The sequence below is a fragment of the Thermobia domestica genome, chromosome 2 (assembly GCF_964235325.1).
Source record: "Thermobia domestica chromosome 2, izTheDome1.hap1.1, whole genome shotgun sequence".
Classification (NCBI taxonomy): domain Eukaryota; kingdom Metazoa; phylum Arthropoda; class Insecta; order Zygentoma; family Lepismatidae; genus Thermobia; species Thermobia domestica.
In genome coordinates, this window is record NC_137455.1 from 165452720 (window position 1) to 165474542 (window position 21823).

General features: G+C 36.5%; 2 protein-coding genes across 2 annotated transcripts in view; one reads left to right on the top strand and one right to left on the bottom strand.

Moving 5' to 3' along the window:
* Positions 1-281: 281 nt before the first annotated feature.
* Ak6 (adenylate kinase isoenzyme 6) lies at positions 282-16887 on the bottom strand. The gene is made up of 4 exons (XM_081747745.1): positions 16672-16887; positions 13258-13409; positions 2601-2746; positions 282-588 (listed from the first exon to the last, which is right to left on the bottom strand). Exons 1-4 carry the CDS (start codon positions 16718-16720, stop codon positions 396-398), a joined length of 540 nt encoding a protein of 179 aa, XP_081603871.1. The 5' UTR covers positions 16721-16887; the 3' UTR covers positions 282-395.
* A 1352-nt stretch (positions 16888-18239) lies between these two features.
* The window catches only part of Naa35 (N-alpha-acetyltransferase 35), a 42943-nt gene continuing 39359 nt past the window's right edge, over positions 18240-21823 (top strand). Inside the window, exons 1-2 of the mRNA XM_081747751.1 lie at positions 18240-18457; positions 21424-21521. Coding sequence (XP_081603877.1) covers positions 18336-18457; positions 21424-21521 — 220 coding nt within the window. The 5' untranslated portion in view covers positions 18240-18335. The remainder of the gene's footprint in view (positions 18458-21423; positions 21522-21823) is intronic.

Genomic DNA, 21823 nt, shown 5'->3' on the forward strand with positions numbered 1-21823 from the left:
TCACTTTATACAGTAACATCTTATAATTTCTGGATGCATAGTTGCGTTCCTCCCTTCCTGTGGAATAAGGTAAATACATATTTAAGTTATGCATCTTATAACATCTATCAGCAAATATTAATTCAAATACCTCTACAACAGTCTGAAGATTCTGCACTAAGTAAAAATTATAGGGACCATTCCAAGAATCGAACCTGGGATTACGTGTGCTAACCATTCGGATATACAGAAGCAACAATTTCAAGGAAGGAAGTAAACAGTATTTAAATAAAATGACCAGGTTAAGACGACTTAGGAACATATTTTATTTACAGTTTCGAGTGATGAAAAAAGAAAAGCAACTGCTAACGCATAACTGTTTCTTTTTTAGTACAAATAGAAAAAAAAATGTACAATTAACATCCATGGTCAGTTTTCCACTGCTGTATCCAAATAACAATCTTTTCTATATTACTTTCTAAATCATGAGGCGTAGAGCTCGGAAGTTCATGGACAATATTTGGATCATAAGACTCTCTTGCTTCCTCAAGAATCGTTTGAAATATTTCACACTGAACATTGTCTTCCAACTTCTTACCTTCATAACCACTGAAATTAAAAATAAATAACAGTTATCTTCCTTTACTTTCCATATCTTTTGAGAAAATTCTTGATAACGAATTTTACCAACTAATAATCTGTGTCACAATCAAACGTGCATTGTAAATAAACGTCTGCAAAACTTCGAATCTCTAATACAATTTTGATATGGATAGAAAGGCTTGAGTACAGATTTAAGAAACAAAAAGTTTTAAGATAACTATTTCTATTTTTTTTCTCACCTCCTTCCATCCCTAAAATCAGTTAAATGAATTTTCAGTCAAATTCCGTGATATAACAGGCAACAAAAAAGACGAAGAAATTGTATGTTTCGCATCAGATCATCTATCATTATTAGAGAAAACATACTCAAATTAACACATTACTCTGCAGTTTGCAGATGGATGACATCAACAAAACACAGTCGAAAATTAACAAAAATAGATGAGATTTAGAAAACAAATACGGTAGACTCCACAAAATTTGATACCATAATAACTGCAATACAGAGGTTGTTCAATCTACATTTGGCCAATTTCGACTTACCTAAAAATTTAGAAGAATCCATGGCGCCAGGTCCGTAAGTGCTCGATGTGTTTCCCTTGGTTCCTAACAATAGCCCGACAGCGTAATTTCCACTGTAATAGACTTCTCTGAAGAACTGGGAGGGGAATCTTGTCAAATTCCCTTTCCACAGCTTTCCAAAGTCCTTCCACAGTTGTCACACGCCGTTTTCCCAAAGCCCGCTTCAGCAATCCAAATCCACAATAGTCCATAGGACTTGCATCTGGAGATTTAACAGGTACCTCGTTGAAAGGTATCACCTGTATACCACTTGCCTCCTCCATCTCCCTGTAGAATGCGAGGGACGATCGCAAGGTATGTGATGAGGCCTTGTCCATGTGAATGCGCACCAGATTGGCGTCATTTCCGTACATTGTTGAAATCTCGTGCTCGTAGATCGGCCGCATGATCTGCTCCTTAAAATACTGCGAATTCATTTTGCAGTTCTTCGCCACCCTACGAATCTTCAGTTTACCTTGGTAACAATAGCCAGTAATGACCATGAACCCTTTTGGGAAGAATTCTTTACAGACACGGACCCACCTTCTGAAGTTCTTGGCGTCTTTCTCTCGGTACGTGATGGCTCTCGGTTTGCCGCAGTCGGAAAGGTAAATCCATGCTCCATCGAGCGTTACGACACACATCTACCTTTGTTTTGCCAGATACCGTTCGTACAGCTTCCGGGTGTTACACTTTCGTTCCTTTTGGTGGGCATCCGTGAGAAGATGGCCGCGAGCTTTCATGACTTTTTCCAGCTTGAGTTGATGGTGTAACGTCCGGCTCACAGTCCCCAAAGACACGTCAAGACGATTAGCCATACACCTTTGTGTTGGCGGATTTTCTTGCATTGCCATTTTGCGAAGTTTCCTCTGCATGGTGGAGGTGGCCTTGGAGCATTCCCGCTTCCTAGTCAACTTCGTTGGTGATCCAAATGGTGTAGCTTCGTTGCCCTTGTACTTTTTAATAACATTTTTTACTCCACTTAAATTGATGTTGCAACCATTCTTCTTGCACTGTTTTCTAATGACAGAAACACTAAAGTGGGCGTCATAAAGAGCCGCAACATAGCCTTCCCAAAACCGGCTTAGTTTGGGCGGCATTTTGGTCACAGAGCGGAAACCCACACACTTGGAAACAAATTTAACACAACACTCACAACAATGGTCCTGTTTTGTGTGTTATTGTCGTCCGCGCGCAAAAAACAACTCCGTCCCCAGGAAGCCACTGCACAACACTGCAGGACGCCACGAGCCAGGTCGGGTAAGTCTATTCTGCCCGTGGGGGGGGGGGGAGAGAAAGGAACGAAATCGGCCAAACGTAGGCTGAACAATCTCTGTAGGAGCACCCAAAAAAAACACTAACGTATTTTTGTTTGATGTATCAGGAGTTCTGAGACCAGTATACAAGCAAATTGGTAAAATTACGAATGCCACAAGAAATCAATTATTTTAACTTACCGTTCTGCTAACCTATCGTAAAGTGTAGTATTGTCTGTTCGGAGTACAAACACTATGTCGAACCACCTCTCTGGGAAAAAATCACAACCATGGTAATCGACAATCTTTCCTCCTTCATTCATTTTACTTTCCAGTGCATCAACTACCTAAAAACATAACGAGGCTTTAAGGAACTTTCCATTTAACATGAACCGAAGAAGCACATTCTACGATTAAGTACGATAGCATTTACTATAAATAACATGCAATTCATGTTAACTACAGAAAATGTATTTACTTATTAACTAGGTAAAGCGTCTGAAATTTGGCCATGGTTAAAAAATACCAAATCAGTAAGTACATTTTCTGTAGTTACGATAGCATTGTTAAAGCTATAGTGTTTTAACAGGGATACTTTTGTTTTATATTGCAAGGATATACACTCAAAAATATCTCGGAAGACGTTTTTCCGTGACTTCAACTGTTAAAAATACTCACTCAGAACTGTCACAGTTCATTTTATATCCAAATCATTAATTTAACCGTCTTCTACTTTTCAGATTCTCTCTCTTCCTGTATGTATGGTTTTCGTTTTGATTACCAGCGATAGTACAAGAAGTGAAGTAGTTCAGAATCAATCTGAAGTTCTAGATCCGGTTGTCAAAGCCTACCTAAACAGAAGGTAAACCAAATGCCTGAAAAACCGTGCATATTATTCCGAAATCGATGAAAATATTACTGATTTTGCAGTACCCGTATATAGTGATTTGAAATTACTCAATGCATTTCATCCGGATTCACGAATATTACCATCCATTTGTATACTGTTACCAAACTACAGCAAAAATTAGTTTCTCCACAATGTGTCAATTTTAGCCATTTACTTCTAGCGTAAAATTATGAGAACAATTGGATAGTACACGGTAACGTAACTAAAATTACACATAGTATTCTTATGACAAAAGGGCAAAGTAATTTACCAGTGTGAAACATTAATAATCCTCATAATATAATATCAAACTTAGAAATAATATGGAGACAGAATGTAATTGTAATCGAATAACCGCAACCCTATATAAATAAAGACTTTCGAATTTCCATCTGTGTTTATTTAATTAGACTGACGTTTCAAACAAACTGTCTGCGTTTATCTTCAGAGTCGTACTAATTTGGTAAGTTGTACAATTATAGTGTTCTATTTTTCACGATGCATTCCATCTTGGCATGAGAGTTCTTTGCTGGTAAAATATGATACTGACCTGAAAACTGGCCTTGAATCAATTCTGAACTGCTCCTTAAATGACGACTCTTGGATGCAAGCATGTTTACCTGTTGGCTTGGGCGGTCTTGGTATTCGAACTGTGGATATGGCGATTCCTACATTCTTAACGTCATACCACGGATCTCTGCGTTTAATCGAAGCTCTCCTTCCACAGGGTTATTGTTTGGACCCAAATGGTTCAGTTCAGGAAGGCTCTAATAAGTACGCAAATACAAACCTCCCAGAAATTAGCAAAAAGTGTTATCAGTCATCTTGGTATACACCAGTTGCATCTTAATTACATCTCAATCTGTTGTGGTTCCGGAAGATAAAGCCAGGCTCCTTGCTGCCTCATCTCCCGAAGCGGGTGCATGATTGATGGCGATACCTTCTCTGCCTTTAGGCCTTCATTTGTCAAACGAAAGCTTTCGAATTGCTGTTGCCTTACGTTTAGGTTTAGCTGTTTGTGAGCCTCATCGCTGTTTAGTTTGTGGAGCTGATGTTAACCAACGTGGCCTGCATGGCCTTTCATGCATGAAGAGCGCTGGTAGATTCGTCCGACACTCCTTCGTTAATGATGTAATACTACGAGCCCTTAACACAGCTGGAATTCCTTCAATACCGGAACCTTCTGGTTGCTGTCGTTCGGATGGAAAGCGACCGGATGGGATGACACTGGTTCCATGGATCAGAGGTAAATGTTTACTGTGTGATTTCACATGCGCTGATACATACGCTCATTCAAGTCTCCCTCTGTCAGTAATGAACGCTGGAGCTGTTGCTAATCGCAGAGAAGCTGAAAAGCAAAGAAAATACAACAACCTTCTCGAAAGTTTTGTTTTCACTCCAATCGCTATCGAAACCAGTGGTGTTTGGGGTGCAAGAAGCCTTGAATTCATTAGGGATGTACGAAGACACATTTCTTGTGTTTCCGGCGAAGTTCGCTCCACATCTTATCTAATACAGCACATATCTGTTTCTATCCAATGTGGAAACGTCTCGTCAGTCCTTGGCACTTTGTACTTTAATAAGAATAGTTTTATATATATTAGTCCCTGTACAATAGTTTTTCTTTTGACGTTATTATTATATATTTAAATTGTAATTTATATTGTAAAATTTCTTGGGTAGAGCAATAAAATGTACTCGGGATTTGGACTTTCCCTTCACCTTTTTATTATAAAAAGTCTCCTTATATACACAAATTATAGTAAGTAATTCCTCTAATATCTACTTAGGTAAGATTAAGATAGGAGCCCGGTGACCAAGCGTCGTGGGCTTTGAGGTGAGGTACTCTCGGTGACCGTGCGTCGTGAGAGGGGTGTAAATTAGGTATCTCTCTCTCGGAGACTATGCGTCGTGAGAAAGAGAAAAGGAACCCGGTGACCAAGCGTTGTGGATATAAGGATGGGTACCTCTCGGTGACCGAGCGTCGTGAGAGGGGTTTTAGGTGTTTCGATCAATCCGGGAAGATTGATGTTGGTCGAGGCGTGCAGTTTCCTTTTATCCTGTATTGTCGGCTTCCTTCGTTGATTCTCGTCCTTCCGACTGTTGGCGATGGTGAGCGACTCCTCTTCGGGACCGTCGTCTGTTTGTTTGTGTTTATCATCAACAGGTGTAGTACGCATGGCAATTGCATGGTACGGCGACGTGGGGATCCTTACAATATGAATGCAAACTCAGTGTAATTATGTCATTTCGGTTTTGTTAAATAATTCATTGTTATAATTGTGAATGGAATAAGAAACAATACTTATTTTAATTGTTACCTTGTTATAATTGTATATTTCAATATTTAACAATCAAATATCGTTATCGATTTTACTTTAATTTAAATTTATAATATTAATAGTTTTTTAATGTTATATTATTTATTGAATTACAAGTGTTTCCATGAAAATTATGTGGAATATATAAATAAAGTTTAACAGTGTGTTTGCGTGATTATTCCTTGTACTATGCATAATTCAACCACTTTGACTCTGGTTACAACTGGTACAATTTGGATGGAAATTAGGTATACACGCGAAAGAAGAGGAAATTCTGTAGATTAAAAGACTCGCACTTACATGCAAATAGATATTACCTTGAGGATGGCCACAGTAAAGAAAGTGGTTGAAATATACAGGCCAAGTCACTAATCACGCAAACATAAGGTAAAAATCTTTATTTATTTATTTATTTACACAGTACCTAGTCTGACCATAAATAGACACAAAAGTTGCAGATCGGAACCGAGAGTTTATAAAACATAGACTTCAGTGAATTCACTCCTGTCAGTAGTCTGTGTATTGTTAATTGTGTAATTCATGTTTCTTTGCAGGTCTGTGATATTGTAAGGATGGAGTGGGGTCAGGAAGAGAATCGTGTACCTGTGATTGCATCACACAAGTGTGGTCACAAAGCATCGAAGATTTTCAAACTCATCCAACCTCTGAAAAATCACACTGAGATTCGTCTATTGGACCATAGCAAGGTACTGTGAGACTTCCACTGGTTGAGGACCAAAGACCAGGTCAACTGCGGAGCACAAGCCATCCAGGCTGCCAGGCAAAGAATTCGTCGAAACTCCCTTCGAAAAAAAAAAAAAAAAAAAAAAAGTCCCGGGAAATGAACATTCCGCAAAGGACAATGTCAAGGATACTCAGAAGTGACCTTAAGGTAGGTGCTTTCTGCCGATCAACGGAACATTACCTAATCCCTTCACTGAAAGCAAACAGGGAGGTGAGGTGCAAGGCCCTGCTTCAGAAGTAAGCGGAAGGAAGACACAGATCGATTCTCTTTTCTAATGAGAAAATTTTCAACATTGAAGAACACTTCAACAAACAAAATGACAGGGTGTATACTCACACATCCAGAGAAGCTTCTCAAGTTGTGAAAAAGGTTCAGCGGGGTCACCATCCGTCCTCGTTGATAGTTTGGTATGGGGTGTCGTATGACGGGGTCACAAAGTTGCAATTCTGGGAACAAGGGGTCAAAACAAGTGCTCACATCGTGAAAACATCTTGGAATTAGCTGTGAAACCTTTAGACAACACACTCTTTGCCAACAAGCAGTGGACCTTTCCAGCAAGACTCTGCACTGGTCCATAAAGCTAAGGTGAATCAAACATGGCTGGAAACGAAAGTGCCGGACTTCATTGCTACCAGTGATTGGCCCTCGGCCAGTCCAGGTCTCAATCCTCTAGAATATGCCTTATGGTCTCGATTAAAGGCCATCGCTTGTATCAAACGCCACCCGGATTTGCACTCTCTCTCTCTCTCTCTCTCTCAAACGTGCCCTCATCAAAGCAGTAGACACGTTTCCGATGGACTGTGTGCGTACAACCATTGATGACTGGCTACGCCGTTTAAGAGCTTGTGTCAAAGCGCATGATGGTCATTTTGAGTAACGTCTCACATTTTGTATCTGTGCTGTATGCACTTCTTGCAAGTGAATTTATTTCTCTGGATCTGCTGTCTTCTTTACATTGGGACTGCTTCTCCCTGTAACAGTATTTATGGCAAGACTAGGTACATTTGCGTAAAATGAAATTTGTTATTTCAATAACAGCATTTCTATTAGAAATGAACGGTTTGGCAATATAATTATTCTCAAGTCAATGATAATTTTAGATTTAGAAGCAATATAAAATCAAATAAGAACATTAACGACTGTATTATTGCTGGAAATAATCAGTTGTCAAGTAGCTATAGTGTAAGTCCTATATTAATGCTAATAATGTCATTCGTCGAAGAAGTAACGGGATAAATAGACTTGGAGGTACTTCTATGTGAACACCAATCATTCTAGCTTTGGAACTTTTTGTATAAAGTAAAAGACTAATTCGGACCAAAGCATATACTATTTAATAATTAATATCGTGTCTGCTGAAGGTAAATATACTTTGCCGAAACCGTAACGATATTAATTATTAAATAGTATATGCTTTGGTCAGAATTTGCCTTTTACCTTACAGAATAAATAGGTATCATAATCAAATAAATCATAATTCACAAGATGTCTGGTGAGGTATTTATAGACGCCGAACAGGAATTGAACCTAATTCAACTGTAACCTTCACTCAAAAAAATGTGCCACTCGACGTACATCTTTTGCACTAATACTATAAACCTCACTGTATGGATTTGGAATGAATCATGTCAATAAGCAGTAGTCATTTGTATTTACTTTCGTTAGTTTACTTCACGCAGTTTTTGATATCTGAACTGAAGTTTGATTGATATTCAAAGTGGAGTTAAGAAAAGAACATAATATAATGTATTATGCATGAAATGTTTACTTTATTATAGGGAATGCATTTGACTCACTGAATTTAATTGATGTTACTAACTTGTTTGAATTTTTCTGTATCTTAATCATGATATCCTAAACAATATATCAGTGACTTTAATATGTAATGTACAATCTACTGACATCCTTCCTCATGAAATTACATGTAATTACGCCCACTTTTAAATGACACCCATGCTTAATTTCAAGTGACATACACTTTACATATATATTGTTTTTTGCTAATATTTAAACAAAGAATCAATTAACTGAATTAATGTGATAAAGAAAGAAATATAAACAACACGAATATTCACTATAGAAGACTTTAAATATCCCACGAGCAAATGTATTGTGTACGAATATATTTCATATATTTGTGTAATTTAACCTATTAAAGATCACGCATTCTTTTACAGATATAATTTTTGGTGATTCAAACTAATTCGATGGCGCTGAATCCACATATGATGACCAAAAAATTCTATCACCCAATGTTTTCCGAAGATCATCTTAATGTAGGACCCTTCACGTTATATTTAATTGGTTTGTTTGCAATTTCAATTCTCCACATTCGGACTATTTCACTTATGGATTTGTCGTCTACATTTTGTCTCAACTATGTAGTATTCTTCCTTTGGAAGAGCTTACTTTGTCTTTTTCTGCCTTTTGTATTATTCTTGTGGTGTCTCAGAAAGTTCCAACAATAATCTGCTAACATATATTGGCCTCATTTACATCTGTATCGGTTTCCATTTTGGCGACATCTTGATGGAATATTTCACTATATTTTTTAGAAATGGCTTCATATTTTTTGGAAAAGAAAGTCTAAATGGAAATGGAGGAAGTAGCTTTAAAAACGTAGTATCCCAAATTGAAGTACAAAAAATCCGTTTCTTCACAACTTCTTCATAATTCTAAACCTTTTATTGCCTAGAAAATTCTTGCATATCTTGAAATGCATTCCGTACTCTTCTCTCTACATCGTTCAATACATTTCTGAAGCGAGGAACAGCCTTATTTTCGGACCAATGAAAATGATTCTTTTTTTTTTTTTCAATTTTGTTTCACTTATACATCGGAACAGTTTTTTTAATAGGCAAATCCTTGTTCTTGTTTATTCACTGCTTTCACAAATATTTTTATTAGACCAAGTTAATATGAAAGGGTGGTAATAATATTTTAGATTTCTCCTCAAAAGCTTCTTGTGCTACATTTTTCTTACCAGAAATGTATTCTTTTCGGAGTGACTATTGTTTAACAGAATAATATTTATCCCTTACTCGGCTGTCCCATTCAAAAATAAAGCAGAAAAACTTGGCACAACTTCCCTTGCGATCCAGCCAACAATGCTATAACTTTCAAGTCAGCACATACGTTCCACAGGTGATTTTCATAGCACAATTTGTGCAACATACTTTTAAGGTGATCATATGTCTCTTTCATATGAAGTACAACGGCAAGCGGTATTGATGACTTCTTGTTATCGTTGTGTAGTAAAATCGCTTTTAAACTAGTTTTAAAAGGATCAACAAAAAGCTTCCACTCTCCAGGAAAATATTTTAAATTGAGTTCATTCATTAATCCTCATACGTTGTTTCAGTATACTAAATCCATCCGTTAAAAAAATAGCTTGAAACAGTCGACTCCCTCTTTCTATAATACAACACTTTACTATTGGAAAGTTCCTACTGTTGTAATCTTAACCCAACTATTTGTGCTTTAGTTTTTGGTACGTCCAAGTCTCGAACTAGGTTAATATATAGCATTTCTAAACTTAATTAATTTATCATAACCTTAATCTCTTTAAATCCTCGTATACCATTATAAATATAATTAAATAAGATGCCTGATTAAAGGGTTGTTCAACTCCGCCTGCGTTATCAAATGCGGCTCTGTGGTTGACAATACTGAAATTTTTTTGTCTTCCTTCATGCGAACTCACACCTGCTAAATCCTCTCCCGATTCCGATTTAACTGTGAAAATGTTCTGGAGGGTATGGTACTGGCATTGAGTCATCATGAAGGATAGGTCTCAAAGCAGATGATATATTTGGATAGTCTATTTGATAATTTGAATTACGGGAAAAGCAATGATATTCACCATACAATATACAATCGTCAAGATGATTGAGGTTCTCGCCACACCATGGGAATAGCAAAAAAACGCATATACATTTGTGGGTACCTGCTTTCAGTCAACTGTTGAGAGTCCTTGAACAGAAACTACAGCAATTTTTTGGCGCCCAAACCTCGTCCTGATTGCCGAACTTACACCCAAAATAAAGCTGCTAAGCTTTTCTCACTAATGATGATAATAGCTTTCTCTGAGCTTTTAGTGTCACTTCACCGCAAATATAACAAAAAGAGTCTGGATTGTTACGGCAGTTACGAGACATATTTCAACAAACAACATAATTTCTGAAGCAAGTTCACACAAGGAAGCTTTATTTGCAACAGGTTTCTTGTAAGTTTTCTGTTCCTTTAAATTAGAAATATAAAAAAGACGTGTTAAGTCACAAAAAAGTCACGTTATATATATATATTTATATTTCTTTTATATATTTTTATATTTTATATTTTATTTTTATTTAAATATATATATATAAACAATTGAGAAGGAAGTTCAGAAGTAAGTTACCATTTAACCAAGTAAAATCCCAAATCATTTTACCTGACACGAAAATTGAATAAAATGTCAGTTCACAAAATTATCGAATTGACTGCCTTACTGAAGAAACTACTCTAATGCACAATTACTGTATATGTATAATACAGCTATAGTTAAATCTGTTAAGTGGAAAGACAAGTAGCTGCTTCTCATTGCTTAAAGATTTACTTTTTACTATTCTTTTACAACAGTCAATTGTTTTAAAATTTTTTGTAAGATCCTCTTTTTGCATAAAAATATTAAAGAAACTCTCTATGGCTTATAGTAGCGCCATCTATTGAACAGCCTTGAAATCCATTAAGTGGATTCAATGCAGTCAAAAATATAAAAATCACTCATTTATCATTCCAGGAAGAAAATGTGTGCTGATATGTCTCAGTTTTCTCTACTTTCTCCCTTAATTAAGACATTCCTCTCAGGACCCAGGTGCTGGTAGCCACACGAAAGTACCTTAAAACAATTCTTTATATTTTAGTCTATACATTTGTCAAATATTGAAATACTGTTAGTAGTTATGAAGTTAAAATAATAATACTTTCAAATGAAGCACAAGTTTTGCAGGCATTTTGCTAATGTGACTTCTTTCAAGGAATTAAACAACAGAAAATAAGGACAAGAAGAAGAAAAAATGAGTTGCAGTGAGTAAGTAAGACTTATGAAAGTAAAGCACACACAAAATCACATCAACGAATAAAAATGGTTTTACTTATTGTGTATCCTAAAAACTGAGCATTAGGAAAAAGTTTTAATCAATAAATTGGAGGAGGGTTATATCAAAGAGAACGGAGGTTGGTTAAGAGGTATGCAGAAGCACACACATGATAGACAGAAACTTACTACAAACACACAATAACAGATAGCAATGAAAGACGGACAACTGTATTAAAAATACAGAAGAATTAATATTTACTGATCTTGTGCGGAGTAAAGTTTGCATGATATCATCTACCTTGTCTTAGTAACACAGAACGTTTCCTATGTAAATGGTATCACATAATGTTTTGCATTAAAAAACATTTACAACTTAAGTAAGTAGAGTTAAATTAAAGATAATTGACAGTATATGGTAAGAAATCAGCATGGTCGAGCAGTGTGATTCAATGAATTTTTAATTGAGATATACACTGACTGAGCAAAATTCATGAGATAGCAGGTTACTGGTTCGCAGATGGACACCACGTGTGCTCAATGCCACCTGCAGGGCTCCGCGACGGCTTCAGTTGTGTGTAAGACGTTGTTGGAACTGGCTGTGTGAGTGATCCAGTAAAATGCAACGTCGTCGTGAATTGACGGCATTCGAACGTGGCATGGGGTGGGTGCCCGACGCATGGGACATTCGGTTTCGGAGGTGGTACAGGAATTCGGCTTCCCACGTTCAACCATGTCGAGGATGTACCGAGCATGAGTGAATGAAGGTGTGTCAGTCTACAACAGACACCATACGGGCGTCCAGAGGCCATCAACGACCGGCGACACCTGAGTGGTCAAGAGAAACAGGAGAGCAACTGTGCAACAAATCACGACCCAATTCAACACTGGCCATGCTAGAAACGTCTCCCTGTGGACAATCCGTCGGAACATGCGTGTCTTCGGGTATGGGAGCCGTTGCCCTACACGTGTGCCACTGCTAACCCAGCGTTATCGGACACTCCGGTGTGCATTTGCCACCAATCACCACGGATGGACACTGCAACAGTGGCGTAACGTCATATGATCCGACTAGTCACGTTATCAACTGTCCCGTGCCGATGGAATGCACCGTGTGTGGCGTAGACCGCATGAAGCGGTAGATCCCGCATGCCAGAAGGCGTGGTCCAGGGTGGTGGGATATCACTTATGGTATGGAGTGCATTTTCCTGACATGGAATGGGTCCCCTGGTTGTTCTGGAAGACACACTGACTGGTCCATGGTATCGTCAGTTGCTCGGAGACCATCTCCAACCCGTCTGTGATGTTTCAACACCCTGACGACATTGCGGTCTTTCAACAGGACAATGCGGGGGCACATCGCGCCAATATCGTCCGTGACTGGTTCGACGAGCATGCAGGTGAGATCCAACGACGGCTACCCAGAAGCCCTGATATGAACCCCATTGAGCATATCTGGGATGCTGTTGTACTCAGGCTCCGGGCATTGGATCCTCAACTCACGAACAAGCCATAATTGGCTGCCGCTCTGCAGCCTGTGTGGTGTCAACTGCCTCCGGACGTGTACCAGGGACTTGCAGACTCCGTTCCACGCCGTATCGATGGGCTCCACAGGGCCAGAGGGGTCCCGACCAGATATTAAGTGGGTATCCCATGAGTTTTGCTCAGTCAGTGTAAATAGGGTTAGAAATCGAATTAAAATATATATTTATACAATTTGTAAATCTAGATCAATGATACCTGTATTGACATTTTCAAATTTACTATGTTGTTCTTTCTTTCTATTTTTAGCACTGCCATATAGAAATTAATATTAATAAAGTTACCTTGTCTTCATCTAACACTGGACACTTATATACATCATCATACGATTCAAAACAGTTATATTCAGCTGCTAGTTTTCCAACATCGATCCACTCCATTCCTGTTCTTTGCGCCAACTGTTCACACATTGTGGATTTCCCCACCCCAGGAGTTCCTGAAACAATTAATCACGCAAAATAAGTTAATTCTGTGAAATGCTACACCGCTGAATGTGCATATAACAAATTTTATTTACTTTAAAAAATATCAAACGAGTTGATTTGACAGTGAGAAAACCCGTTGAGATAAGCCTAGAACTGATTCCTAGCACATGAGGATCCTATCTTTTTGAAAACTCGCGAACACTAGTGTGACTGGTATTGATCAATTGCAAATTGTCGGTTAGTATGATCGTAAAAGCATACTACAACACACAATGATAGTATTTTCTAAATTAGCATAGCATCAATACGATTGTAAACAATACTGACAATTGCTACATAGTCCTTCAGCTGTTTACTTCATGTGCTTTTCCGAAATATATAAAATGGACATTTCCACTGATTTTATTTATTTATTTTTTCATTGTGCTATAAAATATTTTAGAACTAGCCGATGACCGAAAACACATCCTTTCGCTAATCTAACTAGCAGAATTTTGCGATAGAATTTCGGTTTGTTACTCGTGGACTTAAAATAATGACCACCATGTTTGCATGTCGGTTCAGAGGAAACTGTCCGCGCCGCTCTCTAGAGAACCCCTTGAAGAAAGATACAACGGATATTTTTCAAGTCTGCAGCACGACGTTGCTAATAAAACAAAGAATAAAAACAAGTAACAGTATTTAAGGCTTCTTTAAAAAGTAAACTATTTGTCTATTTATTTATTATTTGAATAGATTTGAATTATCTAAAAACATAGTTGTAATGTACTAATTTGCAATATTGTACAACTAAGCACCTAACACATATTATTACTCACTAATCAAGCCAATGCATTGAATTTACTAAAACATATAAATATGTAACAAGTTACTTTCCTTAGCAGCACAGAACAATGAGTCCATATGAACATACGTATTCATGCAATCTTTTAAAAGCCGTAATGTAAGCTACATGTAAATGGGCATTGTTTGAAGCGTAAGTTAATACACTAACTAATGTTCTCACGTTTGGGCCACCCACCAACCTTACGCAGCGAAATCTTATTCATACCAAAGAAAAAATCAGCGACATAGAAGCACGGTGATTTGATAGTAGAGTGCTAATTTCTGGTATGCAAGTTCACTGTAGATTCGATAAGGAATGCATTTAAGGAGGAGCCCGAGGAAACTTACCCCGGAGAAAACATTTCCCCAAGTAAAACTAATATGAATTCTCTACTGAATTCAATACTGGCACGCACCAACTTAAAATGACAATCATGTCTATGAGCTTTCTGGGAATTGTCCAGTATTATTTTTGAACTACTTTAGATATTAACAATATTATTTTACCGTCGTTTTCTCTAGCCAATGGAACATACTCTTAAATTAATTATATTAGCCCATGAAATGTATATAACCAGTGGCGTATTTACGATTTTGTTTCGGGAGGGGCTTTGCCTGGAAATGTGAAAATTCTGCAAGATATTTCATTTACTTTATTATACTAAGTAAGATTTCGGGGGGGGGGGCGGGCTTAAGCCCGGAAGCCACCCCCCTAAATACGCGACTGTATATAACTGAAGTAATATTTTGGTTGATTGCTGTGGAATTATGACACCAACTTCGACTGCTTTATCCTGCTACTTTGAACCGTCCGTGAAGATGAAAGTACAGCCATATTGAAGTTGGTCTTTATAATATTACCAGATATAATTATGTATCTTAGGTAAGCACTTATTCTTCTGAAATTGTATGTAATTAGGAATTATGAAACGAATTTTGATCAAATGATTTTATATTGAAAAACAAAAACTGTCATTGTTGGTACATTGGATATGTAGGAGATGTGTGGTCCATATTCTCTACAAAGTTTATATATTCATGGTAATTTATTACTGTACGGATGTTTTCTCTTTGTATTGACGATTGCTAGTTTATCTAAAAACTGGAAGAGAACAGAAGATTTACTCATTCTTGATGGTAGAAAATTTACTGTTAGCTTGTATATCTATATTTCAATAGGGATGTTGTTAGTATTCTCTAGTAGAGCACACTTTGGCAAAATACCGGTTGTGAGAATATGATCGAAGTAGCTTCATACTGTACTTTTTGCATTTTAGCATAAAAATATGATACATTATGGTTATAAAACATATTTCCATATAACATTTTTTCAATTAGAGTTTGGTTTATTATCTTATTCAAGAGATGTGGATTAATTCTCAATTTTCGAACGCTTAGGCTTTTCAGGATAGCCATTTATTTATTTGCTAACTAAATATTTTAAATGATTTTTCCAAATTAGCTTTTCATCTAATATAAGTCCTAAGTATTTGATCTCCTTTGTATAATTCAATGAATGGCATTACTCGAGGAAATTTGGAATACACTCTACCAAATTTTCACACACTATCTACATTTTCAGGTTAGGTTTGAGCTTTGTGTAATTCTTTTAGCAGAGTATGCACTAAATGAGGAGCTCCATTACTACTTGTAGTAAATGGGGATATACGCAAAAACGAGGATAGTGGAAGAGCACACTCACAATAAAATACTTTTCTCAAAATTAATTTCAATATGCTTTGCACTGACAGTAATTACTTACAATCACACTCTTATTCCTTCACCAAAAATGTTTCACATCGTACTTTACCCATAAATTTTCTATTTGGTAGAACCTTCTGCTCGAGTGAACCCCAATGTATTACCCATTATCTTAAATGTTGGATTTTTTAGAAAGTAAAAATAGTAAATTAAGATTTTGCCAGTTAATATCTAAGCAATTGCGGATACTACATTTGTGCAGTGTCCAATACTTTTCCAAGCTTGGTTATTCCAGCTTTGAGGATTCCTACACTATTACGTCACTAGCATAGATGTGGACGATTTTTTTTTTTTTTTAAATACATAGTACGAAGCTGTGTGCATTGCAGTATATTTATTGAAGATATCATTGTTCATCCTACTATGTTCACTCGTAGTTACTTCATCATGATTAAATTTATCATTGTAGTAATTGCATTGTCAAAAAATTCATGTCATCCAACAAGTAACAGATTTTGTTTAAACTTGCATTATTAAAATTCTATCATCACATGGTACGGATTAAGATGTTAGTTTCAGGCTGACAATAAATCAGTGTTCAAGAATGGTCAGAAATACTGCACCTCATTTATCTCAGGAAAATTTAATAATGGCCACACACATATACTAATAAAAAGTGCTGTCATTTTTAACATTTCCGAAACAATTAGGAATAGAACAACCAATACTTAGTGAGATTTTTCATACCTGTAACCAAGATGTTGGGGAACTTGATAATCCTTACGTCGTCACACATTTTTAAATAGATATATCTTCCTTAATAACTAAACTTACAAATTGTAAATACAACACTATCTAGTTTAAAATACACACAGATACATGCTGTTCACGGTGAGGGTGATTCATTTATCTTTCAAGAAATGGTATATTTTCAGCAACTCAGAACATTTACTTCCTGTAAACTCGATCCTTCATTTTGCTTTTCTTCTTTCTTCAATCATTCTGCACCAATTTTCGCAAAATTTTGCTCACAGTAACACTATGTACAAAAATGTTGATGACTTGGGCAATTCTATTGTGGAATTAAGTAATATATTTCTTTTCACAAAAATAACTGGTGCGCTGATTAGCGCAAAATAAATAGCAAATTTTTAGTTACAATGACCAAATCGTTACGGAAAGTGCTGCAAAATTCAGATTTAGAACATGCAGGATAGAAAGAAAAGGGGATTTAGGCATACAATTAGAATGCAAAAGAAAAGAATTTAGAAGTCTAGATTTGTCAATAAGGATATAGTATACATGAAGCTGCAGCAGTTCCCGAAGGAGTAGGACGCTCATACTTTTAGGGATTATTCATTGAGTATGTACGAACTTACAAAGGGCGTAACAAAGCGACTTTTATTTACTTATGGACTAATACGAAAATAAAAAAGAACATACCTGTACTTTATATCTGCATGTGTAGAGCCCTTGTACTTTATCTATGACTATGTGTGTGTGTGGGGGGGGGAGAGAATTTAAGGCATATCGCATGTCTTGTGCACATGGATACTTCTTACTATTGCACTACGTAGAAAATTTATGGTATTTCATGTAGAAGTGGTAATAAAACACAGAAGAAACGCAGATCAGGGGGTTCTCATGTATACTATTACCGTCAATAAAAATATTCATATTCATATGCCATTGGTGCCCACCCCCCCTTATGTCTATGACGCACCCCCCCAATTGTCTATCCGTAGGTGTTCTTCCATGAAAAAAATCTTTTCGATTAATTTTACCCCCCTCATCAAACATATTTATATATATTTTAACGCCCCCCAAATATTTCAATGACGCAGTTTGCGTCATAGCCCCCCCCCTTGTGGGCACCCCTGCATATGCCATTGTAACATGTTCATGTAAATCTTTTCAGAAAGTGGGTGCTTCATTCCTTAGCGGTTTGCGTCAGCGCAACGGTTGTAATGATCGGCTGCAGAATGAGACACTGGAAATTCTGCTAGGCAAAACCCAGTCAAGGAAGTTTAAAGATCATGGACCTTCTGCAGAGACTTTCTGACGCGTGATTAGTGTCATCTTAAAAAGCTCGACTAACATATTTTCCTACAGTAATCAAGCCTTTAGTATGACGCTAATCATATGTCAAAACGACTCGGCATAAGGCGTCATGATATTGGAGTTTATGCAATTATAGTAAATAATGCAATCTGGTTCAGTGATTGGCTCATTTACTGTTGATAAAAATCCCTTGTTAAATATTGCCTGCTGAAATATTCATTTTATTTATACCAATATGAACGTATTAGTATTGTTTACGCTCGTTGCTAAATGATGGATCAACATGTTCATCTACTTATCAAAATTTGTAATCAGATCATGCAGCCTGCATAAATTTTGGTTGAGTGTTTATGCTAGTCTATTGTTGCACTTGTAATAGAAGTGTCCGTGGCTGTAAATACGAAATAAATATACTGATGGCAGGAATAGGAAGTGAAAATACAGTTGATACAGATGATGAACAGAAGGAAACGTAAGTAAACATGTAATCTGGCGTTTATTTGATTAAACTAAAAGTATGTTGAGTTGTTAAGGTACCACGAGCCTGAACTATAAACGTGAAAAATGACTCGAGTACTTCTAATTTGAATGTGAATATCTTGTTCAGATTGAAAGTGACTGGACCATCGTATTATGACATGTTTTTACGGTGCAGATTTAGAATAGTCAGTCAAATTGAGAAAGCATTTTTCTTTAACTTTTCTTGATTTAAACGATTTCCTAAGACGTTCTAAATTGTTATTATCCTGGCGCATGCGCAAGAACTTCCGTACAGATTGAAAATATTCGAGCAAACTAATATAGGCCTATGTTTAGCAGAAGGGGTCCAGCTTTTTTCTCTAAAAAATGATACAATTTTGGTAGTTTCTGTTCACATTCGGTTAGTTTAGGGTAGGGTTGGTTAGTTTAAGTTAGTTTAGGTTACTTTAGGTTATGTTATATTAGTGTAGGGATCCCGCATAATTTTCCAATATTACGTTAGTTTAGGTTAGTTCAGGTTAGCTTACGTTAGTTTATGTTAGGTTAGGTTAGATTTGGTTACGTTAGGTTACGTCTAAGTATTTGCATCATTCATTTCTCCTGTATATTTTGTGTTTTTTACGAGCTTCTGGACCCCTTATACTAAACATACTCCCTAATATACCCTGAAAATAATTTCATGCTGTTCTATTATATGCAGTTCATCCATCATGAAACTCACCTTTGCAAGTTTTATGTATAGACATTTTATTCATTTGATTAGTTCAACGAGTGGTGCGTGGGTTTTCTCGGGGTTCTCTCGTTTCCCCCTACTTCATTCCACCATTTCATTCATTGCTCATCATCACCCTCTCTAGCCTAGTCGGCATAACTATGGGACGTAAAACTAAACAATTTAATTTCATTTCTTTCTGTTTTTTACAAACAATGCAATTTCTATTGATTTGTAAGATGTCCACATTAAAAGAAAATCTATAGCTGTTTAATTCATTATTACAGACCAATGTCAATAATTTATATAAATTTAAATTCTTGATCTCTTCTCCATTCATCGACGCCATTAGACATATCTTGCCATGATACTAATGACATACCTGTCATTACCACACATATGAACTGGCAGCACAACAGGTGATGTACAACCAGTTATTCATATTCGCCCGCACATACCACGTGACATCACCAACCGAACGGAACAGATACGTTTCTTCAAGCGGAATCAAAAGAACAAGATCATCGAAACTAAAAGAACCAAATCACCCGAATCGAAAGAATCAAATGAATGAAATGCCTATACAGAAAATTTGCCCTATAGTACTTTAGAAATTGTTTCATAGGGTAGGAGTCAGGGTTTGTGCAAGCTGGCCCAGCCCGAAACAACCCGGCTTTTTTGTTAATATAGTATTGGTACAACTAAGGTGATCACATTGAAAGTGATTTTTATCAGATTTTGGTCTTCCCTTGGACGAATTAGACTCTTTCACGTAAAAGTGTAGAAAAGCATTGAACGTAAGACCTTTATAAAGTTGTGAATGCACTGAATGAATATATATAAAAAAAAACGTACCTTAGCTTGAGATAATTATAAAACAAATTAATATGCGGATTATGCTCAGGGTTGGACCCACCTGAAAAAATCCACCTGGGTTTTTGAGCTTTTTGTTAGTATATTATTGGTACAACTAAGGTGAACACACTAAAACTGATTTTTATCAGATTTTGGACTTTCCTTGGGGGAATTTGATGCTTTCGCGTTTAGGTATACAACAACATTCAACATAAGACCTTTATAAAGTTATGAATGAACTGATTGAATAAAAGAACCTTAACTTAGCTTGAGATAATTATGGAACAATGCATGATTATGCCTATAACCTATTTGAAGTAAAATATGCAATTTTATATTTTAGAAAATACTTAATAGTGTGCTTGCCGATTTGGCGACGCCGTGGGACGTTATCCCTCATACCTTTGACGGGTTTAAGACCTTAGGTACCGATACTACCAGTAAATATGTAGCGCATTAGTAAAATTATTAGTATTATTTTTTTATAACCTTTGAAGGTAACACAAGTATTCTTCATTAAAATTTGAAAATGAAATTAAATGAAATCTTTCAGTTTTACGTCCCACGCTTATGCCGGTTTGGCTAAAGGAGACGGCGATTATGAGAAATGAATGAAATGGTGGAATGAAGAAAGTGGGAGGAAACGGGAGAACCCCGAGAAAACCCACGAGCACGGTGTTTGTTCACCACAAAGTCCACACGGCCCGAGCTGGGATCGAACCAGGGACCCCAAGCACCGGATGTGAACGCTCTACCACTGAGGCAGTAAAATTTGGTTTTCGAACAACAACACTTTAGTTCAGTTATTTGTTGCTACTCTTCAAATAAGCATTCTGGAGAATCAACGCCAGCAGTAGCGTAAAACTTGTCAAATTTAAGAAGCTTAAAGCTCGGGTTTCCGAACACTATGTAACACTTACTATTTCAAGTGCTGAATTGAAACTTCGTATTAGTGGAAGTTTTGATGTATAGTAAAGAGAGCTGCATTTTGGGCGGAAGAAACCGCTGTACAGGCCACCAATGTTCGTGATACTGTAGCGGCGTTAGTTTGCAACACTAAACAACAAATCTAATATTGTAAGTTTTTGTTTATCATACCTATAAGATTGAAATATGCAATGAACTAACGTAGTACCATTTGAAAATATAACTTTATTTTGGGTTGGTAACACTGATAACACGGTCGTATTGCAGAGTATGTCAAACAGTGTTTCCCTACCGATATTTGAATGGTACAAAATGTCAACATTTTTTTTTTTTTTTTTGTCTATTAGTTGAAAAGTTACAATGGCGTATCAAATTAAATGGTCAACCCCGCATTTATTTCAGAAATTCTTGTTCTGTTTCAAGAATAGTATGTATTGGTCTGATGTTCTTTCTTTCTCTTTTAGGTACAATATTGGAGCAGATGGTATTGCCAATCCCCCACTGTTGGAAACTCACTATAATTGGGTTGAAATTACAGATGAGTTCTTCGGTGCAATTAAGCGTAAGAACCTATATATATATATATAAATTTGTAATAATCATGGCTTTGGATTGATTATTTTAACAAAAGAAACACTGACCAAAGCTTAAAACACCCTTTATTTTAAATTATAATAACGGTTTCGGATATCTAACATATCCTTCTTCAAACAATATCAAAAATAAATGAAAATACAGACATATATATAGTCATTGTTATGACAAAGTTTAAATTCTTTAACAGTCATATATATAGTCATTGTTATCAAAAAGTTTAAATTCTTTTAACAGACATAATTATTGTACCTTTTTTTTTTTTTGCCT

Coding starts and splice junctions, on each gene's coding strand:
- Ak6 (XM_081747745.1), bottom strand. CDS start 16,720: ATGTGTGACGACGTAAGGATTATCAAGTTCCCCAACATCTTGGTTACA. Junction 13,410..16,671: donor CCCCAACATCTTGGTTACAG/GTATGAAAAATC, acceptor TAATTGTTTCAG/GAACTCCTGGGGTGGGGAAA. Junction 2,747..13,257: donor CAGTGTTAGATGAAGACAAG/GTAACTTTATTA, acceptor TTATGTTTTTAG/GTAGTTGATGCACTGGAAAG.